Source organism: Fundulus heteroclitus, chromosome 15, assembly GCF_011125445.2.
Source record: "Fundulus heteroclitus isolate FHET01 chromosome 15, MU-UCD_Fhet_4.1, whole genome shotgun sequence".
NCBI classification, from domain to species: domain Eukaryota; kingdom Metazoa; phylum Chordata; class Actinopteri; order Cyprinodontiformes; family Fundulidae; genus Fundulus; species Fundulus heteroclitus.
In genome coordinates this window covers 5950373-5970290 of record NC_046375.1, presented here as the reverse complement: position 1 = coordinate 5970290, position 19918 = coordinate 5950373, and the positions used below count along the sequence as shown (strand labels likewise).

The window sequence follows — 19918 nt, the reverse complement described above, 5'->3', positions numbered from 1 at the left end:
AACATGCCTCGTACTCCACCTGCATTACACAACTATTTAGGTTTTGCACAAGGTTAATGCTGCATAAGTGATTAGATGGGTGTCTGTCATTTTATGCGTACTTCAAAATGTAAATTAAATGTAAACGTTTGTCTCTCTTTAGTATCCTTTTCACTCACATACTGTATGTGTTTCATAGATATGTGATCATCCTTTAGTTTTGAATCCTAATCCGACCACGTTCCAGTTGTTCCTTTCACCATGAATGTCCTTATATTTGCATACTCACATTTTTCTTGCAGAGGGATATGATCTTGTGGATGCCACGTCTTTGCTAAATGACGACATGATAGAGGATGATGACGGTGCTAGCTCCTCTGCTTACGCAGAGCTGGAGCGGATTGAGAGAGAGACTGCCGCTGCGCGAAGCCAGCATAGCACTAGCTCCACTGTAACGGCCATCTCCATCCCGCCGGCTACCCCGCCCTCATATAGGGTCCCTTCTGCCTCACCCATTGCCACCACTGAGCCGCCGGTCCCCCAGGCCCTCCAGGCCTTTAAGGAGTCCGCTAACATGGTCGCTGCCTTCAACATGCAATGGAAGGATGAAATCTCTGCAATGCGCTACGAGCTTGCAGAGCTGCGTAGAGATGTCTGTGGGGAGTTAAAAACGTTCAACAGCAACTTCTTCAACTTCACTCAGTGCTACAACATGTGGACTTTATGCCGGGAGCCCTGCAGCGACAGCACCACACAGACAGACGACAGGGTGTCCATAGGTATTCAGGCAGGCTCCAGCTGGTCCGTTAGACATCATACAGAGGACAAGTCGGTGATGTGCCAACCGGAGCCAGCACCCTTCAGCATTATGGACTTTATGGACCCACCTCGAATTGAAATTATCGAAGGAACTCCAGAGAGCACACCGGAGGGGTCAGGCAGTCCTGCCAGCCCACTACCAATAGAGGACTTCCCGTGGGAGATTAACAAAAAGCAAAGGGTTCATAAGCAGCCAGACACAAGTGGCCACACAGGTGGTCACAGAAGTGCCAGTCTAGAACTGTGGAGCCGAAAATACACCAGTGGGCCCATGTCATATCTGTCTATGTCTTTCTAATCATCCACATTTTCTGCATACTGTAAAAGGAGTTCAGAAGATCTGGGGTTACGAACCAGATATATGTCCAGGAAAGCTGGGCAAAGCTGTTGTTATATGTCCCTTTACTCTATGCAGACACAGAGTCTGTCATCTCTTGAACTACTTACAATAAGTTTCGAGTACTTTTTTTAAACAAGTGCTTTTGCTAAGCCATTGAGTAAAAGAAGGTGATTTTGTTTTATTTTACACCAGAGTCAGGTAAAATATGAATGCGCGAGAAAATGTGGTTGATATTTCAGATCCTCAAGTGCCAAAAAAGTGCATCGTTAGCTATGCTTCACTGTCTTAAATACCTTAATTACAGAGAGAGAAAATTAGTGTAAAATTGGAAATGTAAGGAATATTTAGGCTGAATCCCGTTTTCTGGTCTTAACTTAAAAGTGTTAGAAACCCTCTTAAAAATATCAGGTTTGGGTGATGTAAAAAAAAAAGAATGAAATGAAAAGCCAGTGTAGAACTTTTCACGCCTTTAAGTGAGAAAATATTTTGTACAATTCAACTCAACAACAAAAAATTGTGTTAAGGCAAAAATCTAAAAGGCAAAAATGTTGCATAAACCCAGGTGCCTAACTCTGCACAAACATTTGAAGGGCAGTACTTGAAGTCCATTCAGTCTTCTCCAAAATGTTTAATTTTATATAAAGCAACAAAAATAAATAAATATAAAACACTGAGCATAATAGGGTCACCAAAATTTGTTTCCCTGTAGGTCTTTTTTTATTTTTATTTTTTTATTTTTATGTAATGCATATAATTTGTTTTGTGTCAGGAATTCTATTGAAATTACATCTGAAAAGTTCAGTTTTTTTTCTCTGACCTAGCCAAACACATTCTCTTTCAAGGTTTCAAACTATTTTAGCGTGGCCTAGTTTTTTTATTCTTTTTTTTTGTTTGTTTTTGCTCTTTTGTTTTTTTGGAGAAAAAACACTTGAGTAAATGTCAGAAAAATCCTACTTAGACATCTATTTCGTACTACACTTTAAAACTGAACAAAGAGTTGCTCAAAATTTATTATTTGGGGAATGTGAACTTAGGCAACCATTTTATTGCATCTTTGATTTCACAATTTTTGCCCTAACAGATTTGTTTGTTAGTTGAATTCTACGTGATGGTAAGGTTTTAAAATAATATATCAAGACTAAATTTATGTCTCAAACACCTTGCCTTGTAAGTTGGTTGTGTATACTATTTATTCACAATGTAAATTGATGTTAATTCATCTAAAATAGGCGGATAAAACATGTTTTAGTTTAAATAGATCAATTTAGAATCTCAATTTCATTGCCCTTCATTTGAAGTGTGCCCTTAAAATACTTGCATGCCAGGGTATGCAGGCGTAGATGTTGCTTCACCCTCCACACCCAGCTTGAAAAACAATTGGGATATAACTTCTATTGCCAAGAACGTATAAAAAAATGTAAGGGTAGGACTTAGGAAAAGTAAAAAAGAAAATGGGATTCATTCTAATTAATAAATCATTAAACAGCCAGGTGTTTTTGGACATAAACCTTCTCTTTGTTGTTGTAACTTTCAGGATAAATTTCCCCTTGTCTTATTGAAGACCCCTTCTAGGATTTTTATTAGCTTCTGAAGATCTGTTTCCCAAATCCGCCCTATCCGTAAAACTGTATGATAATTGGTGTAGACATCCAAAATATACCATAGTCAATAAAAAAAGTAAACAGCCACAAAAATAAGCACTGATCTTATCTTTCAATCAACACTCCAGTCCTCACCTATAGTTTTGAGTTGTGGACCACATCTAAAGCAATTGTCCTTGAATACAAGCGGCTGAGGGCTGCAGAGTGGAATAGTTGGTAGCACAGTTACCTTGCACCAAGAAGGTCCTGCATTCGACCTGGGGTCTTTCTGCATGGAGTTTGCATGTTCTCCCTGTGCATGACGGGAGTTCTCTCTGGGTACTCCAGCTTTCCTCCCACAGTCCAAATACATGAGCTAGGTGAATCCGTTACTCTAAATTGCCCTGAGGTGTGTGCAGGTTCATGGTTGTTTGTCCTCTATGTCTCTGTGGCGACATGCCCACGGTGTCCCCTGCCTCTCACCCATAGGCTGTTTGGGGATAGGCACCAGCCCCATGTGACCCTGCACAGATAAGATTCAAAGATAAGCAGGCATAGAATATATATGAAGTGAGAATATCCGTAGGCTCATCTGGCAAAATTGTGTAATAAGCTTACTCATTCAGATGGAGCTCGGAGTAGAGCCACTACTCTTCAACATCAAAAGGATTCCGCTTTGATGGTTTACACATTTCAGTGGCATGTGACCCTGGTACCTCCAATTGGAGGCTTTCCAAGCACATCCTAGAAACCCAGGGAAGACTCAGTGCTCGATTGAGGGGCTATGTCTCTTCTGGCCTAGGAATACCTTAGGATCCCACCGAAGGAGTTTGATAGTGTCCTGGATAGAGACAGTCCTGAGTTTTTCTCCTACCTCAGTGAGCCGATCATGGATAGATGGGTTGAGCATTTAAACCAGAGTTTAGGATGTTTAACCACTAATCCTGGTCAGATTACAATCTCAAGAATGTGAGAGAAAACCAGAGTGACCCACACATGCATGGGAAAAACATGTAAATGCAACACAAACAGGGCCAAACCAAGAGTCAAACCTGCAAATATATTGCAAGTTAACCTCCATGCAATCCCAGTGCTGAATATTAACCTATAAAAACCTGGAAAAAATACATAACATACACAATATTTATCAAGATGTTACTGAGGATTTTTCCATTCTTACAGTATTGTGGATTGTTTTAACGTAGCTCATCATTGCTTTCGGGGCGTGTATAGTGTGAGAAAAAGTCCAAGAGAGTATTCATTTTCCACAACTGTTAGTGAACTCTCAGAACTGGTTGGTCCAAAAACACCTACTACACAGGGAAGCAAATATAGTGGCATGTTTCTGCACATGAATCTGAAAAGCTCATGTTCATTCCAGTTTCTCATCATGTAGAAACATCTTAAGCACCTACATATACTGAAAAAATACTGTGAATACGTTTGTAACTTTATAAAACCTAGTTTTGTAATGAATGCATTAAATATTAATACATTATTCAAGAATATATTGATATACTACTGACATTTTAGTTATTTCAATTAAAGCATTCCTTTGCCATTGCCTTCATCCGTTTGTAGCAGGTTCCACTGGAAATGGGCATTCCTGAAAGATTTACCACAAGAATTGGTAAAATAAACTACAGAGCCACATTATTTAACAGAGATTTGAAAGGAAAAAAATAACGGACAGTAATATAAGACTCTATCACATTTCTACAACACTGTGTTTCACATTGCCTCAAGGCTCGACGAAATTCCATTCTGAATTGTTTACAATGATTCAATTTGAGTGACCACGAAACCCAACTTCGTCAGGAAGGTGAAGCATTATGGGGGATTCATGGTGATCATGAAAGACCTAAACATTGCGTTTGGTTCATTCCAGCACAAAGTAAATTCATGTTCTATCTCTATAAATGTACAGTATATATAAATGTATCATTTTGTATATAGACAAACTTATATTCAAATCTTGTACCGTTTGCAGTTTCAAAAAATACTGTGTTCTGAAAGAACTGGGAGGGATTGTGGAGATAAAAGTGGTTCTAGACAAAACAAAAGTTTTTACTTCTTAACTCTTCCCTAGCTATTTATTTCCTAATTCACAACAGTTTTTTTTTTTATTTTCTTTTTTCACATCATGATGAAAATAGTAATTTCTCCTGTTTTGTATGTTTTGTATTGATTGGAGGCCCTCACATGATGGATGCAGTGTCTTACCATTTACAATGTTTTTAGTTCAGTTTACAGGAAACACTCTGAATGTCACCAGATGGCAGGCCTTCAAAAGTTAATTTTATTATTTATTTTTAGTTCATTTGATCATAATCAACAATTGTAGGATTTTTCCAACAATCTTCAGTCGCACAGTTCGTAACCTCTGAATTGTAATAATTTAACATTATCCCTACACGTAGACAATCAGAGCCGACTAAGGCCTCTACCTCTTAGAAATGTACCCAGAGGTGCAGTACAGTACTGCTGAATGTTTTAACACCGCCTCACTAGTGATGGCTACGGTGGGCTCCTGTCTTAATAGATAGGGGTCTCAATTTTCATTTTATCTCATAACTGCCATAGACATTTCACTTGTTATACCAATTCACCAACATGGCATACCAAAGCTCATACAGAGAAACATAAATCTGAGGCCAACATTTGACAGCACTTAAATCTGATCCAATTCTTTCTTTTAGTAATAAAAAAGGCACCATCTCACCAGTTCATAAAATGAAAATTACTGCCCCTTTGCACTACCCAAATACAACATTCATCTATGATGTGTCTTTTTTTAGTACATTTGTAAAAAGTTGTGCTACAGTTAAAATGTGCATTCAATTTAAGATCATACAATAAAAATGCCGAAAAGTCCCCTTGGGCTCTTTAGAGCTGCTCCATCTCATAAAAGCTGGGAAATTCATGTTTTGAAGATGTGAACCTTTTTCTCAGTTTCTAAACTAGCCTCTTTAAATGAAATACACAACCCAAGTCATGCACACCTAGAAAGAAATTACGTTATGTGTTATAATGTGGAATCATACAGGGTGCGAGTTTTGCTCACATTTACTACCATGCATTAAATGTTTAGTAGAAATGTTTAGTAGAAGTACTTGCATTATGTAGATGTAACTGTGGCCCGTTTCTTCACACAAACATATTTCAATTTTGAAAACTGTGTAGGCCTCTTGTTTGTGATCTGATCTTCAATTCTTTCCATGTGGTTTTAATTGGATTCAAGTCACATGACCATTCCTGTAGCTTTATTTCCTTTCTCTGAAACCAGCTAAAGGTTTCCTTCACGGTGTGCCTTGCTTTAACGTCACCCTTGTTTCATCTTTAGATTGGTATCATGAATGTCTAAATATATTTCTCCGTTCATTCATCCTACAATTAAACAAAGTCTGTCAGTTTCATACGCTGAAGAATATCCCTACAGTATCATTCTAAATTCACTGTGAGTATGGTGTTTATTGAGGTGGTGTGCACTGCCATTTCTCCTAAAAAATGTCCATGTGCGAAGACAGCAACTATCTGACCATAATATACCCTATCAGGCTTTAACTGGCCACTGGTCCAAGTGTTCTCCAGTAATTATTACGGCTTCTGCATATCTTTATTTCGGCAATGGAATCATGTGGAGTCAGCATGCATAGGGCCATTGCAGTTAGCCTTTTGAGAATGTTCCTTGGCTCTTGGCCAACTATTCTAAATATTTTTTGAGTACTCTGAGAAATAAAATCATGGAAACACCTACTTGTGACAGATTCTTTCAGTTTACAGCTTATCGGTCAAACATAGCTCACTGAAATGCTGCTCAGAAGCGTACCAATACATATGTAAACAATGCAATTAGCATATTTTGCAACAATAAAGATGGAAATGTCTTGAGAGTACTCTTTGTGATTTACCCATCATGAAATGCTTTTTCAGAGATTGGTAGTGAGTAACCTTTTTTGTAGGCTATCAGTTAGGACTATCTGCACTGATAGAGGTGAGATTCCTTTCAAAATACTGATAAATTATACCAATTTCCATGGTTTTGAATGTCTTTTAGCAGCTAATTTCCTTCAGGTGTGCAATGCTTACTCCCTGAGTCATTACATTTCACCACATGCAATTAATAGACTTATTTGTTTTAATATCTTTGTATGTTTAGATTACCGTTTTTAGTTGCTATCAGCATCTGGTATGATTCTCCTCAATAACACCATTAGAACTACTGTATATTAGTCCAAGATAAACATTGACATATTCAATACACGTTTTCCTTGCTGTACACCAGTTTTGGTAATTACTTAGGTAAAAACCCCCTAAGTAATTATGTAGGTAAAGTAATTATGCTATCTTGCAAAGAAGTATTACATTATGATATGTGTTGCATAGGGGTTTTGTCAGCTCCCTAACAATTAGGTTTGGAAGAACTGGGTACAACACAGATAATGGAGAAAAATTCCAAAGTCAATGGTCAAACACAGCTACTTGCAATACAGAGTATGAATTTCTAAAGTTTTTCACTCATTTAATATACAAAAATAACATATTGTCATTACACATCAGCCAAAAGCTGGAATTTAGCAAATAAATCAGAGGAAAAGGCTCACGACTGTGAAAACATTATTAATATATCCAATATTTTGAGTTATACAAAGGGGTTTATACTAGATTTTTTTAAGTTGTTTTCCAATTTTTTTAGGTATGGAAAAGATATTAAAGGTGCTGTAGACTGGCAAGTCATGATGTCTTCAATTTACATTTATTCATTCTATGCAAGTCTTTTGTTCCTTGATGTGTGCCATCAACGTATGTGCCAGTAGTAATAAGAAATGAAACAAGGCCTGACTGCCTGAAATAGAATTGAATTTGGGAAAGTACTGATGATGTTCTAAAAATGTATGTATATGCTTTGATTTAGTTGTTTTCTTTTAAGTTTCCTGACAATATGTGTGCTTTTCTCTAACTGTTTCCATTATAGCTTACATTTATGCTAAAATCTAAGAGTTTGTTGAACGGATCATTGCCATGCAGTAGCATTTGCATGATTTGTGACATCATGTAAAAACATTTTTATCTCAAAATGATTCAGAATTTACACACTTCAACATCTCTTTCAAAAAAAGATCTGTTAGCCTATAGTTGGAAAACTTGTTTTATTGATCAACATTTTTTCTGTTTACCTGCCAGTGCTAACTTGTAATCAAGAGATTCCAGGTAACTAGCCCAACTAGATTTATTGCAACATGTCATTAATATTATTTTTTTCTACATAGCCCAAAGATGTTATCCTTTCCTTGAAGAAAATGGAAATGTAGCAAAAATACAGAAACAGATCAAAATACTATTTTAAAATAATATATAAATATAACTATATACACAGAATTACCTATTTAACGAGTCTGAAGAAACTTAAAAGATGTTCACTATTATTTTGAAAAAATGCTACTTTATTTTGGGCAATTGAATATCTGCAGTAAGTGTTTGAGAGTTTCTGAACTGCCTACGACAGCTAATGTGTTACTGCATCTTCTCATCTCATTAGCTTCTGTTTCCACTTGGTTGTAAACCAGAGATTTAATGCAATGACTGTGCCAACTCTGTGAAGTCCACTTACTAGGACAGAGGTTTCTGGATGGAATCTGACCATGTAAAACTGCTTGAATATAAACCTTTTTTTTTCCCAATTTGTGTTTTTCTCCCTTATTTGATGCAAATGCCTTGGAAAAGAAACATGCTTTTCTATTCATACTGCAGTTTACAGGGAAACTTGTCAAGCCTATTACACATTTTCTTTTTGGAAAACATTTGTTTTAGCTTGCATTTTGCTGACCTTTGCCTATTATGTTTAACTGGATTTTTTTTTTTTTACTTCAACGTCCATTGCTTGTTGTAGTGTTTCTTTTTTTTTCTTTTCATTTACTTTCTGTATTTTCATATACTGATTGACGACAATGAATTAAAATGTTTATTGTTTATCACAGTCAAAATGGGGGTCATAGCTTTACAATGCATTCAACGATAAAAGTGACTTGCAGCATGTGTCCAACGTCCACACGCTTTAAAAAAACTAAAGCTACACTACATAGACGAGGCCGTGTGTATTTTACTTTAATATGCCTTTCTTTTCAGCTGAGCTGCCATCTTTTTTGTTGTTGTTGGTTTATTTGTTTCTTTTTATTTCCCCCTATTTTAGGCGCCCGTAGTTTAGCTGGGGGGCGTAGGGAGTACGGTAGGTGTGGTAGGGAATTGTTTTCTTTCAATCTTCTTTTCTCCATGTTGTTACTTCAGCTTTTCACGCATTTTGTCTCTCTCATGAACATTTTCACTTGGTAAATATAAGATTCATCATAAGTTGAAGCTGCCATCATAGAAGTGATTACATTTCAGTGTTTTCATCTGTTTCCACACCAAATCCCGTGGGATTTTAAAGATTCTTTATGATGAGTAGAAAGAACAAAAACTTGCAAAGCAGTTGTAGTTTCAATGCTCGTGTTGGCTCACGGCAATGTTTGCATTTACCTAAAGAAAGTAAAAATCAATAATCCATAATGTTCCATTTCAAATCTACTTTTGGTGGAACATCCCTTTGTAGAGACTTTCATGACACCTAGTATAGTGCTCATAAATCAGTTTATTTAGTTTGTTTTTTAATTATTGTTTAATATTGTTTCTATGTTACTCTTTTGTTTAATTCATCAATATAAGTGATTATCTTGCTTTAGCCATTGTATTTATTTGCTTTGGGTACAGAGAGGGAAACAAAATCATCAAGCAGTAGTCTATCCTAACTTAACCCTTTGTTTAACAGGGTAGATGATAATTAAAATGACCAACAATGTTGTTCCACAAACCACAACAAATCAATGGCTGTTAAAAAAAAACGTCTTTAGTTATTAATGGTATTTTTTTAATAGTTTTTTTTTAGTCACTTTCCAACATGAATCCAAAGTGAAATTAATGCAAATATGATTGTAGAGATTTAAGGTAATGTGTTTTCTATATATTATCAGAAGACTGCAGATGAGAGATGCAGTTATCAGAGTTTTATGTTCATTTTTTTGATCGCAAGTTTTGTAAAGCTTTGATCAGCCTATAAATATTGCTCTCGCCTACAAATTAGCTGAATTCAAGATAACTTGTTTCTTTCTTTCCCAACCTGCACAATCATTATTCATATTTGGAGCACAGGCAAAAGGTTTACTTGTGTTAAGTAATTAGGGCAGTTATTGAAGATAGTATTATTAAAACTGCAGTCTTTATGTGCATTCTAAAACAATGTAGATCCTTAGTCTACCGCAGACATTTCCAAAAGGTTGCCAAGATTTCCAAATCCAGCCTGTCCGATAACAGATGTAGGTTAACAGATGCTGAAAATAGCTAACTTAGTCTATTCTTCTTTCAGTAACAACGTCCACACTCATGAGTATTTTTGTTAATGTGACCTGCCTTGCAACGTGATAATTTGTGAACACAAATACCGCGAGAATTGAGCCTATAGGCAAGGTTAATACTTTACGGCACTTATATTCTTGTCTAAGTAAAAGTCTATCTACTGAAAAACCAACATGCCAAGTTTTAAATTGTACAGTAGAAATGGGCAAAGATACAAAAGAAGAAAAAAAAAGAAAAAGGGTCTGACCGCACAAATGCAGTCCAATAAAATTATTTGCTCAATGAGTTGAAAATTGTTTTGTTAGTCAAAATATTTTAAAAAGCATTCAGCCAAATCTTATCCTTCCACCTCTTTTTATTTTGCCACCTTTAATCACAGCTATACAATTCTTGTTCCTAACCCAAAATGTGATTTTGAAATTGGATTTGTTTGGTAGAAGTCTCTTTCAAACAATAGTTAGTATTTTAATCTGCAATTTGCCATGCAAATATGCTGTTTTGCCAGTAACTGTATGGCCATTGATTTGTCTTGGTTTGTCTTGAGGATCTTACATAAAGGTTGACTCACCTTGCATCCATGGGGGCATCACCACTGTATGTATATATGTATGTGGCTATAAATATTATGCTTGTTTAATTAGCAAGAAGTAAAGGCCTTCTCAAAACAACTTTCAGAGAAATCATAAGCACAGTAGCATCACCTGGAATCATCAACCAATAAACACCCTCAGCTCCTATTTGTCTTAATCCTTCATTCCTTCATCCATTCTTCCATTCATTCATTAATGACTCCATCAGCGTTCACAGGGACTGCATTGGGTAGACATTGCAAAATGGGATAACATTTTTCTCAAAAAATACTCTTTTTCGGTCTTTTTTTTTTTTTTTTTTGCAAAACAGTGTTCATTTTCTATTTATGATTTAATTCGTAATTTGCAGATTTCACAACCACAAAAATTATATTTGAATTTACCGTTTCTTGAAACAGATAACAGTTGACATATTTTTTCATGTTACATCCACAAACTCTAACACATTTTATTTCGATTTCATGTGATCAACCAAAACATAGTATTACAGAAAAATTATGAATAAAAATGCACGTGCAAATTCTCAATTATCCAGGTTATGGCAAAAGCAAGCAGGCTTAGAACAAAAGTGGTTGCCTCTGATTTAAATCTGTTTGCTGTACAAATAAAAATCTGTGCATTTATAGAAAACACCCTGCTTTATTCTGACACTTCTAAATTAAATCCAGTTAAACCTATTCAGAAATCATCTAATTAGTCAAAAGAGTTTGTGTGTGTAATGTAATCTCACTATAAATTGAGCTGTTCTCCAAAGGCTTCAGTTGCTTGTTAGAGAACATCATAGAGCAAAAAGCATGAAAAACCAAGGATCTCAGCAGACAGGCCAGGGATAAAATTGTGAAACTTAAAGTAGAGTTAGTTAATAAGACAGAAGCACTGTTCAAGCCATCCTGTGTAATTGGAAAGCAAATGAACAACTGCAAAGCAACCAAGACTTGACTGCCTGCGTCTGCTGGTATAATATGTCGAGAGGAACACACCAGCCATGCACTGCATAATATGGCATGCCTGGACTGTTGGTATTTGGTATAAAATGAAAAGATCAGTTTGCAGTCTGACAAACGTTGTTCTTCTCTGACTTATCTTGCATGACATGAACCAATAATTGCCACAGTGAAACATGATGGTGGCAGCATTATGTTGTCGGGAGGCTTCCATCACCATTGATGGAAAGAAAGTTTCTCAGAGGTGCAAAAGAATGACGAAAATCTCTCCTTATTTGAAAAAAAAGAATGATTTTCCTTTAACTTAAAATGGTGTTTTACTTAGTGTTGGTTTATCAGATGAAATCAAAATAAAATTCCTTACAGGTCATAATTCTAACATGAAACAAAATGCAGAAAGATTCATGAAGTATCAATAGTTTTATATTTCCCTGTAAATGACAGATTTAAAATTTTGGTCAATTATAACGTAAATATTAAGTGGGACACTGTATTGAAATGCATTTAAAAAAAGGCTGTAAAAGCTTCAATTTAAATCAACTGAAAAGCTTCTGGAACTTTAATTAAAAGTACATAATATAGACTTAAACTTGGACAGTGTTGTAGTACAACTAACAAAAACATAAAATCTGTCTTACTTTTGTTTATAGGAAACTGAAAAGAAATGTGGAGAACAAAAATAAAGAGCATACAAAAGCCCCAGAGAAAGGTCTTTTAGAGCCACACAGAGACAGTTATTGTCAATCTGTCAAATACGGCAATAGAAAGACTAGTTTTTGCTTTAACAGATTTTTAAATGTTTAGCTGTGTTTCCACAACAAATGTACCTCTTCGTTGTCTTATTCACCAGTAGTAACATACGGTTGTTAATCACCTGACGCGTGATTTGAAAAAGGGTGTTTGCATCGCAATTTTGCAAAATACACCATTTTGATACAGCCGAACAACCACCTCATCCTAGCGCAGAAACTTTTTATCCAAAAACTTTAGTTTTTTTTTAAATTGCCATGTTTCCATTAGGCAAATGTATTTTCGTAATGACAATTTGCGCAATTTGATGATCAAAGGAAACACAGCCTGTGTGGCATAGTACCAGCTGCAGTCAGAGAATCCACTGAACTGAGGTTAAAACTTAAAAAAAAGTTATTTCTTTACCAGGGAATCAAACTAAATTGGGCCGAATGTGTTCTTTAGGTTTGTCCTGACTGCTGAGAAACAAAAACAAAATACCTCTTAAATAAAAAAAGATGAAACACATAAATGACTTAAGTTAATAAGCTGCCATGTCAGAAGTTCAGATATCTGGCATGCTGAAAATATTTGCTTTACAGTGACAATGAAAATACTAAACGGGGCTCCAAAGAGTTTTGGCGTCCAAAGATAGTGTGAGTACTTGAAGCTTAAAAAAGTGACTGTGTTATAATAAGGCATTTTATGATCTATTTGTTCAAAAGAAAATGTCCCAAAAAGGTTTGATTGTGCATTATGTTTGGATATAGCATGTCTGAGGACAAATATTGCCACTTGGAAACATTTTTGCTCAAATCCTCTCATTTTACAAACAAAGTAATTTAATGCTTTGCTTCCAATATTACTACTACTTATTATAATTCATATCTTGCAATCATTCAAAAATAAAAAGCACAGGATTTTGTTTTTACAGAACTATGCGTATTATTATTGCATATACATACATATCATTCACTCTTACATTTTCAGCCCCCATGCTCATGTAAGAAACTCATCATCTACTGCACATCATTTATCCACAACTCATCCTTACTTGAGAAGCCTGGACAGCACGTCTTTGCCGGTCTGAGTCCACAACTTTGGGAAGAACGGCCTGGCGCTCAAATGGAGGGAGTTGGACCAAGTGGAGACACAAACTGAGAATTTTCGCCTATGTCTTTTTGAAACTTTAAGTCATGAAATCAAAGGAGCAGGTTTGAAAAGTCTTTCTGCAAACCAAGGAGAGTAAAGGTCTGTCACATTCTCTGTGACAAAATTAGCATGAAGTTTCCATGGATTTGATGCAAATGTTCCTTTTTATTAGATTTTCTTCAGATTCACCTAACTAATTGATTGGAAATCTCAACCAAACACTCAGGTTTCTGATTCTTCAGAGTTTTGCTTTAGCTAGTTGAATGAAGTACAGTACTATGAGTAATATAAAATGTTCATAGCTGGTACATTACAAGTGAAAGTTTTAGATCCAATCAAGTGTAAAATGTGGAAAAATGTGAATATGAATCTTTAAAAATCTCCAAATGCTTTATTGCAACATGCATAATTTTGGAAGTGTTTTTGAAAAGAGAAATTGGAGAAAAGAGACAGACTATCCTACTTTCCAGTTCAGAACTGTGTCCTTTGTCTGGGTCTCTCACCACATTCTGTCTGACTTACTTGTTCTTTGTTGTCTGAATCTCATTTTGTTAATTCGGCAAATATGCCACATGAAAGTTACTCCAATTAACCTCTTAAAGCATTTGTATATGGCATTTGTCGTACAACTGTTCAGTGGCTTTTTCAGGACCCAATTCTAATGATTATCTTCGTTTCTTCTTTGCAATTTTATGTGCATTACCTTTACCGTACAGTCAAAGAATGGCTGTAGGATTGTGCCTCTCAACAAGAGACACAATGTAATGAGGAAAACAATTTCGGAGAGGCTCAATGATTGCCTTGTTAAAAGAAGATTAAGAAATACCTCTCCAATTAAAAAAAAAATTTAAAAATACATTTTAATTGATTTTATATATAATAGGTAACTCTAGCTTTGCATTCATGCTGACAATTTCTTCTTTGTCTTGTGTGTCTAATGTATCTTTGAAGAGCAAAATGTTTGCATATTCAAGTGAATGTTATCTTATGTTATATGTTTCAGTAGCAAGTATAAAAACTGTTTAAAAGTAATAATGCTTATTTTCAATGTTAAAGCAATGGAGCTGAGTCACATTCCGAACAACTGTTGCTATTCCAAAACTGTTCGCCCAAAAAAGTAAAGCCTGTTGGATTTTGGTTTACAAGTATACAGGAATTAATGTATTTAAATGGGCAAATAAAACTGCCCCAGAAAACAAATGCACAACGCTGTCAAAGAAACTCCCAAAGATATTTTTCAACCTAGCATCTCTTTTAAGACACCTCATAAGGAAAGTGGCTCATAATCATTGCTTATTGAGGTTACAAGTTGCTTCAGCGCTAAATAAAGAATCTGCGTTTGGAGAAGGAAACACAGATATTGCTAAATAACAGTTTTAATATTTGCATGATTTACATAATGAGGGTTTGCTGGCGATTGTTACACATTATATACACTTATGGTCAAGTTAGGATTTGTCAGCAAGTTTTAACGGCTTGAATGTCATGAAACCAACTATTTTCATGTTAAAAAAAATCTAATGAGTCGTAGAGAGCTTATTGTTTTAATAAGTGTTTAGTATTCATTGAAAAACAAAACATGGAAAACAGTTTACTAAAAAATATTTAGAATTAGAAATTTCTGTGAGTACAAATTATTGTTCTAATGCCACAAACCAGAGAAGTCCAACAGCATTTCACAAATTCTGCTAACGTTGTCATCAGAATGTCATCAGGAGTCAAAAACAGGAAAGGGCCTTTGAGTTCTGAACATGCTTCAATATTTGTTAATCGTGGGGTGTATTCCAGCAGAACTATCACTATTTTAATACTTTCTCTTTGGCTTATTTCAAAAACCAAATGGACTTCTATTCTGAAGCTGAAGATGTTTTCCTTTCCATCCAAAAAGTTTTTTTTTTTTTAATTCAAAATGTGAATTTTGGCTTAGACACACATCTGTTCACAGAAGACGTCACTGCTTTGTAATAATTACACTAGTGAACCCGATATTCAGCCAGACACAGAGTTACGTTTATAAGGTTTATTGTGAGGATGAGTAGTGGCATGGCAAGCAGAACCAACCTTGAACAGATGAGTTATGGCAGATGGTGCAGGCAGGCAGGGACGAGCAGGAGACCAGAAGATACAGGTGACAGAGCAGAACAGGCGATGTGGACTGGGGAACCACCAGAACGAGCAGCTGGACCTCACGGGGGAAACAGGCAGAACTGCAGCATGCAGACAAAGGCAACGTTTATCTGAAGAGTTCAGCTGGCTGAGCACACAGGATCTGGTAGAGGAAGACTGGACTGGAACTGAGCTGATAGGATAGAGGCTGGTGGCTGAGAGGTGACAGGCTGGAGAAAAGTCCAAAACAAAACAGGCAAAAACCTAAATCATGACTTGCTTCTGATGGCCACTGAGGTCACTGTCAGATAGCACAATTGGTGTGGTCATTTTTGTTTGTTGATGTCTGTAGATTCTTCCCTATTTGACCGAGGTTGTTGGGGCAAAGACGCTAAAAACAATCGCCGAACGCTTAAGTACGCGTCCAAAATATGAAAATCTTACAAAACACTCAGAGCTTCGCTCAAAATGAACTTCACTCAAATTTATCAATTTGCATATCTTAAGATGCAAAACAGGACTCAACAAGCCCCTTTGACTCAGTTGGGGAGGAGAGCAGAGGGGAGGGGGCGGACAGCCATCAAGGAGTGGATTTTAGACAATGTGAGAGGTATGTGACTTTATACAGCCGATGAGCTATAGGAAATCTAAAGTTAGAATGAGCTCCTCTGCTTCACAAATGGGAAGAATTTAATAGGGGATATTTAATTTAACTTAAACTGTCTTCGAGCACTCTTTTTCTGATTCCAGATATCCTAAATATATAATATTTTCATAGAATAAAAGCAAATTCACATTCTGAATTTTGACATAGTAAACATTTAGATCTCAGCAGTATATCCAATTGTAATCGTCATATCTGTGTGTGCAACACCACTTGGACACAATATTCGGTAGGATGTTATATTTAAGTGTAAGTCTTTTATACTCTACACACCAGTCTGACCAGTTGAATAGACTCATGACTATACTAGAAGCATTTCTTTAGCGGCTGAGATGCTACAGCTCACATAGGGTAGCAAGGAATTTCAGTAATGGTAAAGGTGGAAATGTTTTAGGTAAATAGGGGTTGATATTAACAGATAAAACATTGCAATCAAATATTTTTCTGATATTGTATAGCCCAATAAACATTAATCAACTATTATAGTAAAAATTAGTTAATATGGTCATCCTTAATGATTCATTGCTTTCTCTCCTTTAAGTCTTTAAACAGAATGATACAAGAACAGTCGTAGCTCTCCATTAAAAGCACTGCATCATCAGCATATAAATGTATTTTGACAGCATTTAGCTCCCACCTCAACTTGTTTATAAAAACAAGGACATCCTGCTTAAAATTGGGGTTTTGCATGTTTGAAGAGCAACTTTGTCTCTGTTTAATAAGTAATCAGAATCAGCTTTGTTGGCCATGATTGTGTGCACAATCAACAAACTTTGTCTTTGGTTACAGTGCTCACAGCCTATTAACCCCGCCACACAAACTGACTGGCACTGCGTGTCTACAACACAAAGCTTGTTGGTCTGGAGAGGCTCAGACTCTCCATGCTGAAATTTACCAGAGCAATCACAGAGCGGGAGGTGGGAGTGTACAATGCATCACTCTTAGCGCCAGAATTACCCATAATGCAGCAGCGCTGTTTTGTAACCAAAAGACTCAATATGGCAGCCTCAACAGAGTGGTGTTTTAATGATGCCCTTTATTACGCCCTGAATGGGATTGCTTTAAAAACTCAACAACTGTTCGCTCTAGCGAAAACAGAATGTGTTGCTTGGAGTTTGTTTCACATCTGTAGTTTGATTGATTCAAATCTGTTTCCGCTGACCCTGATATTCCTGCCTTTGAAATTGGGCTCTACCACTGGACTTTCCAGACTTATATCCCAAGTTTACGCCATAAGTCAGTCTGGCTGGCCAGGCTAACAGCCTATAGACATCTATATTACTATTTAGTAATTGACTGTATTGTGTGGTTTTGGGCATTTGAGGTTAGATTTAAGTTATTTTACACCCTAGTAAAGACCAGATCAGATTGAAAGAAGGTGTACTTTATTTTTTACAATGGAAGTATTTGTAACACATAATCATAACCATAAATTCGGTAAAAAATAGCCGTCAAAAACGTACAATTCTACTCAAGCGTTTGGAGTACAAAAGCTCTGTGTTTCCTTTTCTCCTTAGTAGTTACATGATGAGTTAATTATACAAGGAAAGCTACAAAGTGGCCTTTGTATATTTACTGTTTACACACAATATGCATTTGAATGAGTCCATTTTAGTGTGTACCTTTATTTGCATGTTTGCTTTCTAACTGATGTTACTTCATCCTTACAGGGATTCAGTTTCGTCTCCCTACTTCGTGCAGTGTGGACCGTGCTCAACCACCTCCAGGTAGCAGTGTTATATCTCCTCTGTTTCTTAGTAGTACCCAAGACAATTCGCCAGGAGTCACAAAACAAAGGTCTCTTATTGTGTAATTCAATAACATTATATTCTCAAAATATTATTATGGAAAGAACAAATAGAGAGACATTTTCCTATATATCTGAGCCAATAAAATGGTACCTTAGTCTATCTGTTTACTAAAACTTAACTTGAATTGGAGCTAATAACACAAAAACAGTCAAATGCTGTCTTAACAGTTAATCTAAACCTCATTTAAAACTGTACTAGCAGACAACGTCCGCTTGGAAAACCCATAAACAAATGGAGGGTTTAACGGAGGGTTAAAAGCTGTTCAAGAGACCGAACTGGTGCAATGTTTTCATTTTCACTAAAACAGTTTAGCTCGTAAATTTGATCTGAGTGCATATATTTAGAAGCTGTTGCTGTGAATCATCAACATGGGATGAAATGAGTGTTAAGTGCAAATGTAACTGACACTTATTAGGCTGCCAAAGAATATTGGAAGAATTATCAGTTTTATGAACTCTGAAGATAAGCAATGCAATATAGAGAGAAATATAAGTGATCCTCACTTAAATTATTTCTTCACTGCATTGCTTATCTTGTTTTTTTTATATAATATAAGCAACAGATGGTCACAAGGTCTTTGTATTGATAAAATCCTTTACAACACCTTGCCTTGTAAGACCCTGTCTATATACTTCATGAATATTGGGTCTATTAGAGTATTTATTGGACAAAAAAGAGACATATAAAATTGTCCATTGGTTGATATTAATTTCATTGTTGGTTATGCTGAGGTCTACTTTACCGAATGGATAGAGCACATGTTGGCAAAGAGCTTCTGTATAAATGTATACCTGAAATTCTGTGACAAGACCAGAGAAAAGAAATGTGTGAGGAGAAGATTTCCCACCCAGAGTGAAACAAGAAATTGCAAAAGCCAAAAAACACAAGCAGGGCCAGACCTGTTTGTGGAATAATACTGTTGGCATAGAAGGTTAACCTGTCATGATTGATGGTCATTGTAAATGAAAAAAGACATGGGGCCTAATGATTCAAAGCAGCATCTTGTAAAACGTTTAGATTCAGTGTGACATCATGAGCTTAGATGGTGTTTAATAAAATCACGTCACGAGTGTTGCGACAGACAGAATGGTTTGAAGAGTGTTGGGTGGATTGTAGAAATAAAAAAAGAAACGTGACCACAGAACAAATAAGTAGAAGAAGCTGAAATCTCAATCACTTAATTTTAACACAAACTAGTAACATCATACTTGGTTCTGGCAAAGGAACACAACACAGTCACAACCATTCAAGGGTGATTAACACAGAAGTTCGAGACTTGTGTCATGTTCTGTAAAGTTCTCCTTTTTGGCTTTTACCCAATTGAGTCCTTAAACAGAGAACAGTGCTCAAAATTGGATTTAACAATTTATTAAATCATAAATGTGAAAACAATTTTTTAAACCAGAAACATCTAAAACACACGGGGCAGTTTAACCCAATTAACAGAATATTCAAATACTGTAAATAAGCTAAATAAAAATATTTCCACTGAAATTCTAAACATCATGTTACTGTTTGAAAAGAAAACCTGTTAACACTTATTAGATTAGTCTTTTTAAACAGAACTACAATCAGTTCCAACACAATCATGTCCTGTAAAGCGTTAACATCTTGACACGGTTTAAAAAAAAAAAAAAAACATTCATTTCACCCCAGTAATTCAAAATCAGGTTATCATGTAGACCTTTCTGATAATTTAGGGCAGTGTATTAATGTAGTGACATTGGGGACCTTGGTTTTGACAGCTAGTTGCATCAGGAAGGGCATCCAGCGTAAAAACGTTACTAAGTCTGTATGCAAGTAAGGGAGCAGCTG

The 19918-nt window shown here is 36.0% G+C and overlaps 1 protein-coding gene across 1 annotated transcript in view; it reads left to right on the top strand.

The window, feature by feature from the left end:
* The window catches only part of LOC105938769 (disks large-associated protein 2), a 143601-nt gene that overhangs the window by 102322 nt on the left and 21361 nt on the right, over window positions 1–19918 (top strand). Inside the window, exons 6-7 of the mRNA XM_036147278.1 lie at window positions 8909–8944; window positions 17963–18019. Coding sequence (XP_036003171.1) covers window positions 8909–8944; window positions 17963–18019 — 93 coding nt within the window. The remainder of the gene's footprint in view (window positions 1–8908; window positions 8945–17962; window positions 18020–19918) is intronic.